At 31.5% G+C, this 16,101-nt stretch overlaps 1 protein-coding gene across 1 annotated transcript in view; it reads right to left on the minus strand.

Moving 5' to 3' along the window:
* LOC137930919 (very long chain fatty acid elongase AAEL008004-like) overlaps positions 1-7,346 on the minus strand; it is a 66,219-nt gene extending 58,873 nt beyond the window's left edge. The window contains exon 1 of the mRNA XM_068774280.1: positions 7,216-7,346. Within this exon, the coding sequence (XP_068630381.1) occupies positions 7,216-7,222 (7 nt within the window). The 5' untranslated portion in view covers positions 7,223-7,346. The remainder of the gene's footprint in view (positions 1-7,215) is intronic.
* Between the last annotated feature and the right edge of the window lie 8,755 nt (positions 7,347-16,101).

Here is a 16,101-nt window from a genome sequence, read left to right on the forward strand (position 1 = left end):
TATCACTTATTTTTTACTTATTTGCGATTTACTCACTTATTTGTGAACAGTAGAAATCTTAATAAATAATGCACAAAGTGTGAATTATGTAAAATTGTATCAGAGGAATCGAACACGCGACCTCCAATCGCATGTCTCATCTACCGCTGAGCTATCACAGCATATTGGGTCAATTTTGATTATTATAAATTCTAATCTATCCTTCTATCTAGGCTTCACATAGCATGGCATTCAATTAATAACTGTGTTTCGTCAAATAAACAAAAGGGAAATTTTATTTACAAAATAACATTCTTTTTGAAAAGCTCTGTGATTCTAAAATACTACAGAACACGTAACAAAATCAATCATAGCCACTTAAATAAAATACAGATGGAACATACGAGTAAGTTCTGAATTTATAACAGAAAATAAAACAAATAATCAAAATTACGTAAATGTATTCGTGAGTCCAAAAAAATATATAAATTACTTGCGCGTAAATAATGTTGTTAAAAAACATTTCAAACATAATTTATGTTTCTCGTGAACATTAGATATTGAGGAAATGATTTTTCACCTATAAGTAGGTACCGCAGGACATGTTTACTTTATAACATATTATAAATGCCCATCTGACGTATTACTTCGATCATTAGAATATATATTATTAGGAAGGTAGATAATTTCTTTTCCTAGGTTGGTAGTACAGTCTAAGTAAGAAAAGGACCAATATTTAGCCACTTCCGCACATGCAGTGGTAGTCGTGCAACAAAGTGCACCGCCCGCCAGCCCGTTGACAAATGCGCATGCGGCAAACAATGCGAACTACACAACTGCCACCGTCAAATCACTCAACACGTGTTTCACCCCTCCACGGGACATTCCCAGGAGTTATGTTACACCGATTAGATTCGCCTGTTCGTTTTAGTCCATAGATACCCACTGCAAGGGATAGGTCTCCCCCCAAGATATCTATGGGAGGATATACCATAATCGCCACAAGCAGGCGTCTTTATGAGATGTACACAACTGCTCACAAAATACTTATTTTTTAGTCTGAAAAAGATTCTTAATTTAAAATGATGAAAAGGATCAATATTAAGCCACTTCCGTGCTAAACACAGAGACTCTGTGTTTGGATAATCGGTGTAACATAACTCCTGAAGATGCCCCGTGGAACGGTGAAACACGTGTTGAGTAATTTGGTGGTGACGGTTGTGTGATTCGCATTGTTTGCCGCATGCGCATTTATCAGCGGGCTGGCGGGCGGTGCACTTTATTGCACGACTACCACTGCATGAGATGAGATGCACGAGAACCTTTCAAACTACCAATTCTTGGAGCTATATCAGTGATCTTGGTTCTCTAATCTCTGATTCGATCTCGCAGCGAACCTTCCAGCGTAGCAAAACTCCTTGTCTTTTGTTCTCGGATTGAACTTGAGCCTTTTTATGAGACATGTACTAAGTAAGAAAAGGACCAATATTTAGCCACTTCCGCACATGCTGTGGTAGTCGTGCAATGAAATGCACCGATTAGTGCCAAACACAGAGTTTGGCACTATTCGAATTCGCATTGTTTGCCGCATACGCATTTATCAGCGGGCTGGCGGGCGGTTCACTTTCTTGCACAACTACCACTGCATGTGCGAAAGTGGCTAAATATTGGTAATTTTCTTACTTAGGTTGGACTTCCGCGAGGTAACGCCTGATTCCATTAAATACATATATATAGCAATACATCATTTTAAAATATTATATAAATATTGTACAACATGTACATGCATAAAGGCGGAGAGGATTGTCTCAAAGAATCTCACGCAAAAGTATCTATAAATCATAATATACTGTTTTAACTTTATTTACAATGTTTATGTTTACTGACCAGTAATCTACTACATTGTGAGAACGCCTTTTGCCTATCACTTGCAAACTCAATTGCAACTTTAGTACCAAAATAAGAATGTAAAAGAACGAATATATTTAATATATAAAATTCTCGTGTCACGGTGTTCGAACTTGAACTCCTCCGAAACGGCTTGACTGATTTTTACCAAATTTTATATTCGTATTCAGTAGGTCTGAGAATCGGCTACTATCTATTTTCCATACCCCTAAGTGAAAAGGGTTGTTCACCCTAAAAAAAATTTTTAATTTTTGGACAAAATTTTTTGTTTTTATTTTTTTATGATACAGCATACAAAAATACATACAACCCTACATTTTCACCCCTCTACGATCAACCCTTATTTTTTATTTGTTAATTAAAAACTTTAAGTTTTGTTTGCAAAGCAACGTTTGCGGGATCAGCTAGTACTTCTATATAATATGACATTGTCGTGTCCAAGACGTATCATTTACACAACTTAACTAACTTAAAACGATTGTTTTGTATGTGACTCTTATTATTTTTCTTAGTGGGGGACCTCCACACGTATGTATATGATTAAAATTATTTACTTATAATCGTGTATATTTTTTTTTCACTTTACGTAAATATTCTCCATATAAGTATTGTAAGAAAATCAACACACGTTTATTCAATTTGTACTTTTAATATAAAGACACCATATATAAACTTTTAAGGTTCTATATATATTTTCAAACAGCCTGCATACAAAGTGATCATTCTGAATTATGTCACTATAATTTATTTTTTAATTCGGAATTCGACTGGCCAATGACAGAATAAAATCTGTAAAAATAGATAATTAATATTAGCAATAACATGTGCTTAATTTTAAATAATCTTCGTTTATATACAGAATGATTGAAAACAGGTACTATAATCTTTTAAGGTGTTAATGTATGAATTATTTGTCATCTGTAATTCAAAATATCGACAGATGTAAGCAATTACTAATTTTAATATATATTAATTCGAATTTTAAAATCGCTTTTTTAGGTATATATTATCATTACGATTTTTAGATAGGATATATTATACATCAATTAAAAGAAAACGATGTATACATTCGCATATTTTAAGTTTTTACACGTATAACATATAAATATTTATCTATCTATTGCAACTCCATTTCTTTCACTGTTCAAATGTATAAATGCGCAATTGGTTAAATATACTAACTCGTTTCTCACGTTACCGCGTGTATAACTGTGTAGATTGTGGAAACAAAATAATTATATCGTAAGGCAGCGAAGAAATGGATACGTAGTCATATAATTGATCCACTTATGTGACGCATTGTGGAAGATCCCAGAGAGTCTAGACATCTAGTTATTAATTTTTATTTAATTGATATTACATGCTTTTATAATATCACTGTGTTTCTATAAATAAAAAACCCATCCTTGAAATATAACCTACTATCAACATCAAAATGATTAGATTAGTTGGACGACTTTACTAGAGAATTATGTAAAATCATTACATCTTTTTCATTTCAAATCATCCTGTATAAACTATGTAATCCTATTGCAATGCGGCAGTCTAATAAATTCTTACATTTCAAATTCTATACGAATTGATATTAAATAATAAACATTTTAATATGCAGCCACTATCTATTTTTAAGAAAATAAGAAATATTTACTATAACATTGATTTTGTACTAGAGCTAGTTTATGGTTTACATACATATACATACGTATATTTATATATGTACATCTTAAACTGCCCTCTTTTAAATGTTTTTGAAAAGGTTGTCTGGTAGAGATTGACTCGTGCGATAAGACCGCCTCTTGTACCTCTATATAAACTATTTCTTTTTTATTGATTACTAGCTGATCCCGCAAACGTTGTTATGCAAAAAAAATTAAAGTTTTTAATTAACAAATGTAAGATAAGGGTTGATCGTAGAGGGGTAAAAATTTAGGTTTGTATGTATTTTTGTATGCTGTATCATAATAAAATAAAAACCAAAAAAATTGTCTAAAAAATTAAAAATAAAATTTAGGGGTGGACCACCCTTATCACTTAGGGGTATGGAAAATAGATAGTAGCCGATTCTCAGACATACTGAATACGCATGTAAAATTTGGTAAAAATCGGTCAAGCCGTTTCGGAGGAATTCAAGTTCGAACACCGTGACACGAGAATTTTATATATTAGATTATCTATGATGTACAATAAAGTACAAATAAAATAAAAAAAAGTATTTATTTTTTAATTATTTTTTTCTTTATTCTTTCTGATGCAAATGCGGTCTAAGTCAGTTTGATGTGTCTATTTCGTATTCTACATATAATTATGTATTATACTGGATTTATTATAAGTATATATGAATAAATGTATGCTATTCATATGTCCATATTTGTATATGTGTAGGTTTTGTCTATATGTACACGTTAACTACCTTTCATTTGTCATTCTGATGTTTCCATACTATATGTGTACTTTTTACTTTATGAATTTATCTATATATATTCTAGCATGTACAATAGTTTTAAATAAATAAATCTAATTTTAAAATGTTTTTTATCTACTATATTAGCAAAATGTTATTCATTATCGTTGTAATAATTGATTTTAGATTAGGTAATACCATATATGATAGAAAACTATCTATACATTCATCTGTTAAAAACTTTTACACTATTAATTCTCTAAAAAATTTAACAATAGCGGAAGAATCGTACAGATAAGTGACCACTGTTTTTCTTCTTGTTAATATTTTTATAATCTTGTAAATCGCTACGAAAGTCTACAAAACTCCAATAAATAACATCTAATAATGACTTGAACTACAGGGAACGGAGGCTATATTCAGCCACGAATGTCCTATTGCCAAAATGGTGATGAAGATTATATATACTCGTAGTAAAAACGTTTGATTGTGTAAATTTTCACTACATATTGTTTTTAATTTACATATATTTGAAAATATTTTAGATAAATACCTTCATTATAATATAATAGGGTTAAATTTGCAACGTTATGACTCAGATAAAAAATATTTCATTTTTAGAATAGAACCTTTGAGCCCTTGTTTACTCGAATAACGCTAAGGTATCACCTGCCTGTTGTAAGAGGCTATAGGGTGAAGAGCAGATACGCGAAGTAGTCTCATGTTAAAATGTCTACTGCAAGGCTGAAACCTCCTTGAAATATATTCATGGGTGATATATCCTTATTCCCACGCCAAGCAGATGGGTTGGCGATGACAGTGTGGTATTATAATACGTAGATGTTGCTTGTGCACTATCTTTTGGAAACTTCTTTTAGAACACCTTAGTTTGAGTTATATATTCCATTCAAACCGCTGACCTACCATGTTAAATATTTTAAAATGAAATAAACAATTTTTAAATCGAGTCAAATAACAAAAAGAGAATGTAAATATTGATTTAACTATTTACATAAAGAGTTATAATATAAAGAAAAGAAAAATAAAAAGAATACGTTTTTAATATTATGCTAAACGTGGGCAACGAGAGACCGGTTACATACGATTTATAGCTTTTGATTAAAAGATTATATTTTATTTATTGTCGAACAGTTTTAAGGTTATTTGGAATATTTCGTAATTGTAGTAAACAGCTAAATCAAACTATTTAAAGTACATATACAAATAATAGTAAGCTTTAACAAATAATTTTTTAAAGTTTTAGACTAGTAAATATATTTTTTTGCTAATTCAGAGACATCACCCAATGCTAGGGATAGGTAATAAGATATCTATGGCACCGACATCGACATCGACAACACATATTGGTCGAAGACCTTCGTTTTCTCGATATTTTTTACGAGAAAAGTTTTCAGAGCTTCCCTAACGCTGCCCATTCGAGTTGGATTCGACGAGTTTCGATGTAAAACACTTGACAACAATTAGCTTCCTGAATGCACTTTAACAAAAGTATAGTAGTATTCTTGGATAGAAAAATAAACATATTTTTAATTTTAGTTTTAAATATCTCCAAGGGCAGATCTGAAATTGTTTTCATTTCAAGAATTTAATAAAAAAAACCGAATGTATTCGTCTCATCTAATTAGAACATGATGCGTTTAAAAATTTCGTAATTATATTTTAAATTAGAGATGCTGATAAATTTGACGGTTATTTAAATAGAAAAGAACTTCGTGCAATTATTTAACTTTAAAATGATCTATAAATAATTCAAAGAGTATTTGAATAAATTAATACATTTAAACATGTTTGACTTGGGAAAAAAACGATGGTCTTTTCGAATAATTAGCAAAATTTAAATTTTTAAAATTATATTATGAATATTAACAGCGCATTAGGTGTGTACATTCACCTGTATAGAGGTCTTACAATTTTAAGCCATCAACCGTACGCCACTTTCAAATAATATATATTTACATATAACATATCTTAATTATATATACAAGGTCGTTGTTAAAATTGCCCTTACCTTATTTTCTTCCTTCGCAATGCTTATTATTAATTAAGTTATGAGCTAGCTTAGTTCAAATCGCTTATATTGTAATGTTATATATATTTATATGTATATATGTACACATATACTATTTTTTTACTCCATTCATCACGCTTGACAAGCGGTTTGGCGATCACAGTGTGTATATATGCAAAGAACACTGTTGCCCATCCTCTATGCACATAACGTTTTTTTTTAAATGTCGTAATATATATATATATATATATATATATATATATATATATATATATATATACATACATACATACATACACGATTTTTTTACTTCATTCATAAATATCGTAACTTATATATATATATATATATATATATATAAGTTACGATATTCCTCTTTTATAAGTAAATAACCGATTCGAATCTGTGACCATAGCTTGAAAAGTTAAAACTTTATTTCTATATTGGTATTTAAAAAATAATATTGAAATACGTACAGGATAAATTTTAAAATAATATTAATATATTTTCGTGTTTAAATTAAATAATAATTGTTCATATTCGTCTCAGACCAAACGCCCACTGCAAGGTCTAGAACTCTCTCTAATATAACTATGTTGGCATGTGGGTTGATCGATCGCAGTGTGGTGTTATGGTATGCAGAGGATACAGCTGCCCATCCTCTGGAAACTTATATGAGCAGTGAGGATCCTATATAATTAATGCACAAAGTTTGAATTATATAAAACCGCGACCTATGATCGCAAGCCTTATTCCTCTACTGCTGGGCAATCACACGGAGTATATTTAACAATGGCCTTTTAAATATTTAAATTTCAATTTGAAAATTAGCGTATATAAAAAATAAAAAAATTATATAAAATATTGGACTTTTTAATAAAAAAACACGTCTACTTACCGTTCATCTTGACAGCACAGAACGGCCACAAGTAAATAGTTCGTATAAACACAAGTACAACACAGTCACAGAGGTAAAGGATACGATGTCCAGTGCCACGGTTGCACGATCTTCGATCGTTAGCTCGCGACGTCTCGACACAAAATGCGCACGCGCAGCGCTGGGCGGCTGTAATAAACAATTCGAACGCGAGACGACAATAACGAGATAACTTAACTCGAGCTTGTTTTTCTGTCATGCGACTTATTATCGAGTGGTCGATATATTTTCGAGCACTTACTAATATGGCAATACTTACGAATGTGTACTTCTATATATACTTCTGCCGACAGTAGTCTTCAAATTTTATCTGTTGTTTCAAATTTACTATTTTAAAGATAGTGTACCTATGATATTGACAATAATAAACGGTCTATGGGCAGCCATAGATGTCCTACGACTGAAATAGGATAATGAGGTGTTATTTCAATGTATCAGTGTAAATAGTTACCGTGTTCTGATTTGTAGAAAACTGGGTGGAGAAGGCCTGTTCATCCTATCGCTTTATATTTACGTTTCTAATCCTTACAGTCCGAGTATGAAACAATCTACCAGCTTATAATAATAATATGTGTTTTGTTTATTCAGCATTGGAACTTTTATAGGACTATTAACGATCGTTAACTTATTATCTATTTATTCATTTAAGCTATTTTAGACTACTCCGCTTTGCAAGGTGCTATAGTTGTGTAGAAGAAGCAGAAAGAAACTCCACAACAACATATGTTTTAATAAAGTTTAACAAATTTTTATAAATATATACTCTACCAGATATAACCAAAATGAAATCAAAATTATATGGCATATACGTTTATTGAATAATAAGCCTTTTCCGTAAATTTTCTTGTTCATGTTTTACAGATTTTTATTAAAAAATCTGATTACGTTTATTACAAATGAAAGTTTTTCACGGTGTCTTGTAAATACACTATGGACGTCCCATATTTTTTTAATTTATAATAATTATTGTAAAGTATAAAATATTAGGATGCCCGGAGTAATGTCGCTTTCTTAAGTTAAATTCACACGACTATATTTTTAACAAGTTTTTATTTTTATTCAACAATATATTCACCTTCGTTATCAACAACGTTTTGCCATCTAGTATACAAATCAATGCCGGAGCGGTAACGAATCAATCGTATTTTTTTTTCCGGGCACTTTAATATTATCATAAATATATTGTAAAGCCACTATAAGAATATTGATTTCTTTTAAACGCTTTCACAAAGTTATTGGCGGCCCTAAGCCGTGAATAACTCAGATGGCTCTCTTTTGCGAAACAAATATATTTTCAATATGCGCACTTTTACACCAAAGCATCAACCATTATTATATACATAGGACATAATAATGTAGAAATAACTAAAATACTCTATTCTAGTAGTATCAGTAACAGATCAGCGTTTTATCCTAACGCCATAAGTTTCAACACTAAGCCTGACTGCAAGAGACTCCATATGAGGCTCAATATATATTAATAAATAAATATGACAATGGTAATAGAAATATATATATAGTATATATTAAATAATAAACAAAGAAATAATAATAATATAGATACTAATACTAGAGACAAATAACGAGAGACTTATGGAAGAAATAAATATACTTAGATGAAACTTTAAACATCGTGAGGGAACGTGAAGCCTCCGTGGAAGGTATACGACTATACCAGGTAAAATGTCTTTACAAGGATAAAGTGAACAGATGTTTATTGGGTCTACGTTCATCTTAGATCTTATCGTTCCTTTCCAACAGTATAGTTGGTGATCAAAGGACTAGTAACAGAAAAAAAATATATCGTAAGGATACTTTGTAACTGTAATTCAAATATATCACGATCCAATTAATACGACGAAGATCTCTTTCGTAGAGTGCTTGTATATTTGTATTTGATACAATTATTTGTAACACTACAGTAAATAATGACTTAAATAAAAAATCAACGAAACCTCAATATGTATAAAGGTTCGTTGATCTCGTTTTATCGTTTTTTAAAACATTTACTGTTTTATAATATATTAGATTCGTAACAAACTTGATGATAGAAAAACCTTAAAATGTATATTACAGAGATAACTTTCGTGTGATTTCATTGTAGAACAAAAGAAATTACCATTTTTGAATGATTTATTTACAACATACATTTAAATTAAGTTAGCCCGTTTAAGTTATATGCGGCACAAAAAACACAATCAAAAGTGACCGACAGGCTTCGATCAAGGCACATTACAATAAGTAACTTTACATATTTAATGTGTAAAACACCAATTTGGTGTGTTGCACAAAATGTGAAGTTGCGCAGGATGTCCACTTTACTTACTTATTTACTTATCTGTTAATGTTCTTTCTGTTAGCACGAAGGCTTTTATAGCTTCATCAGCGCTGAGTTCACGGAACAGTAGCGTCATTAAACTTAAAGGATGTCCAACATATTATCAAGGAATGTCTTCGAACTAAAGCATTAAGTAAATTTATCAACACATATAAGAATCTATCGGTAAGGTTAATATTTTTCTGGCCTTCATTATATCGACAACAGCTATATTACAATTTAGATTATTAAAAATTTTAAAAAATATATTCCTGTGTTATAAACAATATGTTAAGGATACCATAACTAATAAGCCAGCCTTAAAAAAATGATAATAAAGTAACCGGTATAGTCCAGCTAGTGTCTTTAGGTTCTGGATGACCACGGAATGGCAAGCGCAGCGAAGGATGTCCACATGGTGATGTGACGGCCCCAACAGATCATATTGGAAAGCTATGGAATGGCCTATGTTCAATAATGAACATCTTATGACTGAAACAATAATGATGAAATATTTATATATGCTATCTTTCCTAGGAACAAATTTTATGGGCCGAGAACATTTTCACAATTGATCCAACCGATATATTGACAGGTGCCGCGCAAAATATTCCTTTCGGGCCGCGAGTTTGACACCCCTGTATTAGGTCTATTTCAGCTTTACCTATATTTATAAGGTATTACATAATTTCGCTTCACACAGTTTGGTTAAATTAAGAAATTCTGAATAGTTCATTTAAATGTCTATATGCAAATGTCCGGTGGCAGATTTATATTTTTAAGTATGATTATTTTAAAAAGTAATAAACAATGCGAGAAGAAAGTAATGTTGCTAGAATTACAAATCGTGCGGATTTTGTAATCACGATGTAACAGTGGTCAATTGAGTTGTTAAAACATTTTGTTAAGAGTAATAATTTTTCAACAGATAAATATTAAACATAGTGTAAGTTTAATTAGGCCTTGAGTGCAGAGATTCCGTTTAACTACTTCAGATATGAACACCCAACGGTGAGTGTGCAGACGATCTTTAAGGACTTCTGAAAACATTGAAATGGTTGTAAGTAATTTAGGTGAAAATTTACAACTTTCAATAAAAAAGTGCAGTCATTAGGACTTTTAAGAACGATTCATGAAATTTAAAAAAAGCATCTAAAGTTCCATAATTTTAAAATTCAAATTGTTCAAGAGCTGAATAAAAATGATTTACGCAAAATGTTTTGTCAAACGACAATGACGCGTTTCCGCATTGTAAATTCCATTTTTGGAGCGACGAGACTCATTTTCACTTAAACCGCCACGTCAACAAAAGAAACTTTCGTAAATGGAGTCCAAATACCTGTAACCGGCTGAAACAACTCGACAACACTTTTTTTTTTGGTCCCCGCTGTTGGGGACCTCTCGTTCCCCTATCTCGTGTGGGACAGGGACATTTTATTTCTAGTAATTTATTCATATTTTTTATTTTTATCATTCTTCTCTTTCATGTATCATCTTATCTGTCGTACAGTTTCTTTCATTCTACAATTTTCCCAGTCTTTCTCTTTCATTCCATTAGCCATACATCCATCCTCAAACACTACATTCTAGGTTTCCTTACTATTTTGATTTGCAACATTATATTTATTGTTCAAATATTTACACGTAGTCGACAATACTTACGGTATACTACGGACAGTCCACAAATGAATTTTTTCAGAAATTATAAACATTGTAATGATAATATAGCAATAAAAATCGCTTTCAACATTCAGATTACTTCATATTGAAATTAATTGTCGCTTACAATCTCTTCCTGTAAATTTTATGCTGCTGACAAATGAATTATACATTGATACATTGGAAACTTTTAGTACTTATTTACAATCACCTGTATATACACAAAGATTTAGTCCGTTTGAAAAGAAGACAAATGAAACACATAATTTTGACTAAATGAACAGATTTTTTGTATTTAGAACTGGCAATATTTAGTTACTATTAGCCTTTTCGATATCAGATCTTCAAACGTAAAAAATACAGATAAAATATTGTCAATCGTCTAAATTTAGAATCTACCAAATTTGTCGAATGTGAAATTAGGATTTTAGCTTCTCAAATCATTTTACGACGCGTGGATGACCACCTTGATTCTTCTTAGTCCGTAGTAAATGATTACTACGGGCTAAGAAGAATCAAGGTAGCCCAGAGAGCAATGGAGAAGAATAGCTCTCTCCATTGCTCTTAGCTCGCAGCGAAACTCCGAGCCTATGCTCCTGTCTTGAAAGATCGAATCAGAAATTATTAAATCCGCAGATGAACTAAGATTAATATTTTCTCTGCGTTTGGCACTAATCGGTGTAACATAACTCCTGAAGATGCCCCGTGGAGGGGTGAAACACGTGTTGAGTAATTTGACGGTGGCGGTTGTGTGGCGGTGCATTTTATAGCACGACTACCACTGCATGTGCGGAAGTGGCTAAGTATTGGTCCTTTTTTTACTTAGGATGGACTTCCGCGAGGTAACGCCTGATTCCAATAAATAAAAAGAACTAAGATCACCGAGGAAACTCGAGGAATAGCTCGTGTGAAGTCGCAGTAGAGCACAAAGCTCGTGCAACCAATGCCCGTTGGAGCCGAAAGGATGTTGAGTCGCTACCATAAGCCGGTAAACGCGGCGTGGGAAGTCTTTCCACTATGTATCTTTGCCAACCTACGCCTTGCCTTGCCGAAATAAAATAATCCGAATTAAAAAAAAATAATAATACCGTTATGACATGCGAGATAATTGTCAAAAACATTGAAAGCATATCAAACTAAAGAATTTTAACAGTAATGCAAATAAAAATGAACAATCCTTAATGAACGTTTATTTGAATAGAAATAAATACATTTAAAAAACTTTTAATTTAAACGTTTTTTTGATACCCATATTATGGTGGTTGTGGAAAAATATGTACCTAGTCCGCCATATTGGAACGGCGTCCATCTTGAATTTTAAATTTTGACATAATCATCGTGTTTTACTAGTGTAGCCCTTTCATTTGATACCCATATTGAGGGGGTTAAGGAAAAATACGTAATCCGCCATTTTGTGTCGGCGGCCATCTTAGATTTATAATGTTATTGATTTTATTAAAATATATTGTTTTGTCATCTAAATTAAATGTGTGTACCAAATTTCAGATCAATCTGACAACGGGAACGTGCTTAAATTTCAATTTCTAATTTTGACCCAAATAAATAAACAAATTCCGTACGGGTCGAACTAAATAAAACCGTTTAAAAATGGTAAAATACTAAAAAGCAACACTTTTATTTCTTCATAAACCACATAGTAATTAAAAGCACTTGTCTTTTAATGTCAAACATTTAACGTTAATCAAAACCATTAAAATTATTTGGCTGCAAACAAAATAATGTTGTTTATCATAAAGCAATACAGCAATTATATATTTAAAGGTTTTTTTTTTAAATATTTTAGTTGACAAAATAAAAAAAATCAATCAGTTTTCTGGGTTACTAATGTAATAAAATAACGAATAAAGTAATCACTGTAAAATACGCTTTAATAAATATCACACCTAATGTCTTTTCACAGTAGGAAAACTGTCGGAGCAGAAGATGTAATAAAATGAAACAAATGCATGCATTTTTTATTTTAAATGCAAACTAATGCCATCTGTTCAGTACGCGGTAAAGGGTTTTTTAAATAGTTTACTAATATAAGTAACCACTTATAATAATTAGTTTATTTTTTAAAATAACTATATTAACAAAGAGTTCTTTAAAAAATTAGAAACTGGGAAAATTGGATCAATATGAAAGGAATTTAAATGATCATTCTTTAACGAAAATCATAGTTTCTAAAATCGCCGCTAGATGGCGCGAAACCCCATTAAAATAGGAAAATTCTGTACAATCAAAACAAATAATTAAAATAAGAATGTCGATTTTTAATATTAAAATAACATTTTAACAACATTTATGTGAATATAAGGTACCCAAATTACATTATTTTCGTATTGTGTAAGTCTGTTTGTTCCGGCTAATCTTTAAAATGTCAGGCCCAATTTGATGCGACCTTTGTTAAGCATAGAGGAACTATATTGGCGTAATGGCATTATATTGTAACAGCAGTGCATGCGCGCCACTTGCAGTTGCGTGGCCAAAATTAGAACGATTACGAATTTATTGCGTATTAGTAGCTAGAGCTACAATAGAAATGCACTAGATGGCGGTGTATTATTATGTAATTTGTTACCTAGATGGCGCTAATGAGCGATTTTTTATGTTGCTGTTGACAGGAACAACTGGTATAGACTATATGCTACAAAGTAAAATACAGAAATACTTACTGACACCCAGAAAGAATTACAAACACTTATTTCTATAGCTCGCTAATTTCCTCGCAGCCTATTTCGCCAGCAAGCTTTTCCGCTTGAGACAGAAATGCAGAATATAAAATTAATTATATTTTCATTTCTAATTGTTTAATTGAATTTTATTCTTCATTTGAATAACATTTTTATATGATAAGAATCCTTGGCAGTAATGTGGCTTGATTACTTTGGTTCTAGCCTTTGTTGTTAAACTATTAAAAGATGTGTTGTTGTGAAGTTTCTTCCTGCTTCTTCTTCACAACTATAACATCTTGCAAAGCATAGTCATGTTAGATCAGAGATCCACAGACAAAAAAGAGGTCTAGGGTTAGGAATCTTCTGTATTGTTTGGAAGACAAGTGAAGTCCAGTGTAAAAAAACAGCTTTGTCCGGACAACAGATGCCACTTGATTTAAAATCCGGTTTTCAATTCTTTATTACATCATTAAATAAAATTCTTATACTAATACTGTCTACACAATCGACACATAAACATTATTATGTAGATTTATTTAGAAAAATGGTTTTTACTTGAGATTGTTTCAAAGGCACCTAAAATGCTAATCTATTTTAGCATTTTGTATGTTTTAATTCAACGGTATTAAGCGAAATACAATTACTAATTTATTTACTTTAAATTGACTGGCCACGAAATCTTTGAAAGGATAAATAAAGTTACTGTGTTTCAAAATAAGTGTTAAATGTAATATTAAAAGAAATTAAAAACTATACGCAGAGTTACTTCACAGATAAATAAAATATCAAAATAAAAAAAGTGGTAAAGTAAAATAGATTATAATTGAAAGGAAAATAAATAAAACATAATTTGAAGAAAAAAAAAAGAACGAGTGAGAAAAATTGAGACAAACAAGAGAAGAATGAGGTAATAATAATGAAAATAAAGTGAACAAATAATTGGTAAAAAAACTGACCCTGTAAACCTAATACAGGTTGTACGAAAGATCCCAATAGGGGAGGCATTATCAATATATCTTTAAAATAATTTCGTACAACACGATACTATATTAAATATCTCTCTATTGCAAGCGTAGAAATCCCTGGCTATAATTATGCTACCACATGTTTTAACTAACTGAAACTGAAAGTATCTTTAAATAATTATGAAAAAAAAAAACATATACATTCTATATTCAATTATTAACAGCCAGGATTTTTATTACAATTTAATACAGTTTATTGTACACGCTGGAAAATATATACGTTGTTTCATATTAGTAAAGAAAATAGAAAAATGGGTGGTCTTATGACAAGAGATAGTCATCGTGTAGATATAGATAAAACACATACATAAATATAGCCTATATACTCATAACAGATACAATAAGTATAGTAATACATAATTAAAAGTACAGTAATAAGTCATCGTTTCAGTTCAAAAACGAGCGCAAGGTAAAGACCAAAGATATTTATGATGGTGATATACCATAATCATCACGCTTGACAGAAGGGTTGGTGATCATAGTATGGTATTATGGTACGCAGAGAACGATAGAACCCATCTTTTTGAAACTTGTTTCGTCTATTTTGCATAAAGCCGATTGTTTAGCACATATTGAGTATTTGATGCTGTAGTCGACAATTGGTATAGTATCTGAGATATCAAAGAGTTTTACTTAAAAAACAATTTTTATTTTCAGCTGATGAACACTGCAAGGCTTATGTCTCCACCGAAGATCACCACGACGTTTCAGCACTGCCGTCATCCAGTGACTTCTCGCGATCCTAAGTGTCGGTCTACATGGTGAGGGTTGCCCACGCTGCGTCTATCGCCTCATGGTCACCTGATATAAAGTGTAGATGAAGACGAAGGCAGTACACGCCAGTCCAAAAGAAACCTGTTCATTCTACTCTTTAAGACTCCAGAGTTCAACTCATCAGGAAAAATAGACCCAGGCAGGTCGTTCTAAATCTTGGCGACTCTCACCAAGAACGAGCTGTCAAACCGTTTAGTTTGACTTTTAGGTATGTCAACAACGTATGTACGAAACTTTTGCCTGTCCGATAAAGGAATGGAGATGGCTCAATCAGTTCGAAAAGAACCTTCAAACACTCTGCAAAATGTATCCTGTAAAAAATATAAGCCGGCAACTCGACAACGGTGCTCAAGGGTGTGTAGTCTGTTATTTTAGAACTTTTCGTTGTTATTTA

The sequence above is a fragment of the Battus philenor genome, unplaced genomic scaffold (genome assembly GCF_028537555.1).
Source record: "Battus philenor isolate CCGP_79_NKW_IND1 unplaced genomic scaffold, ilBatPhil1.0.hap1 SCAF_7, whole genome shotgun sequence".
Classification (NCBI taxonomy): Eukaryota; Metazoa; Arthropoda; class Insecta; order Lepidoptera; family Papilionidae; genus Battus; species Battus philenor.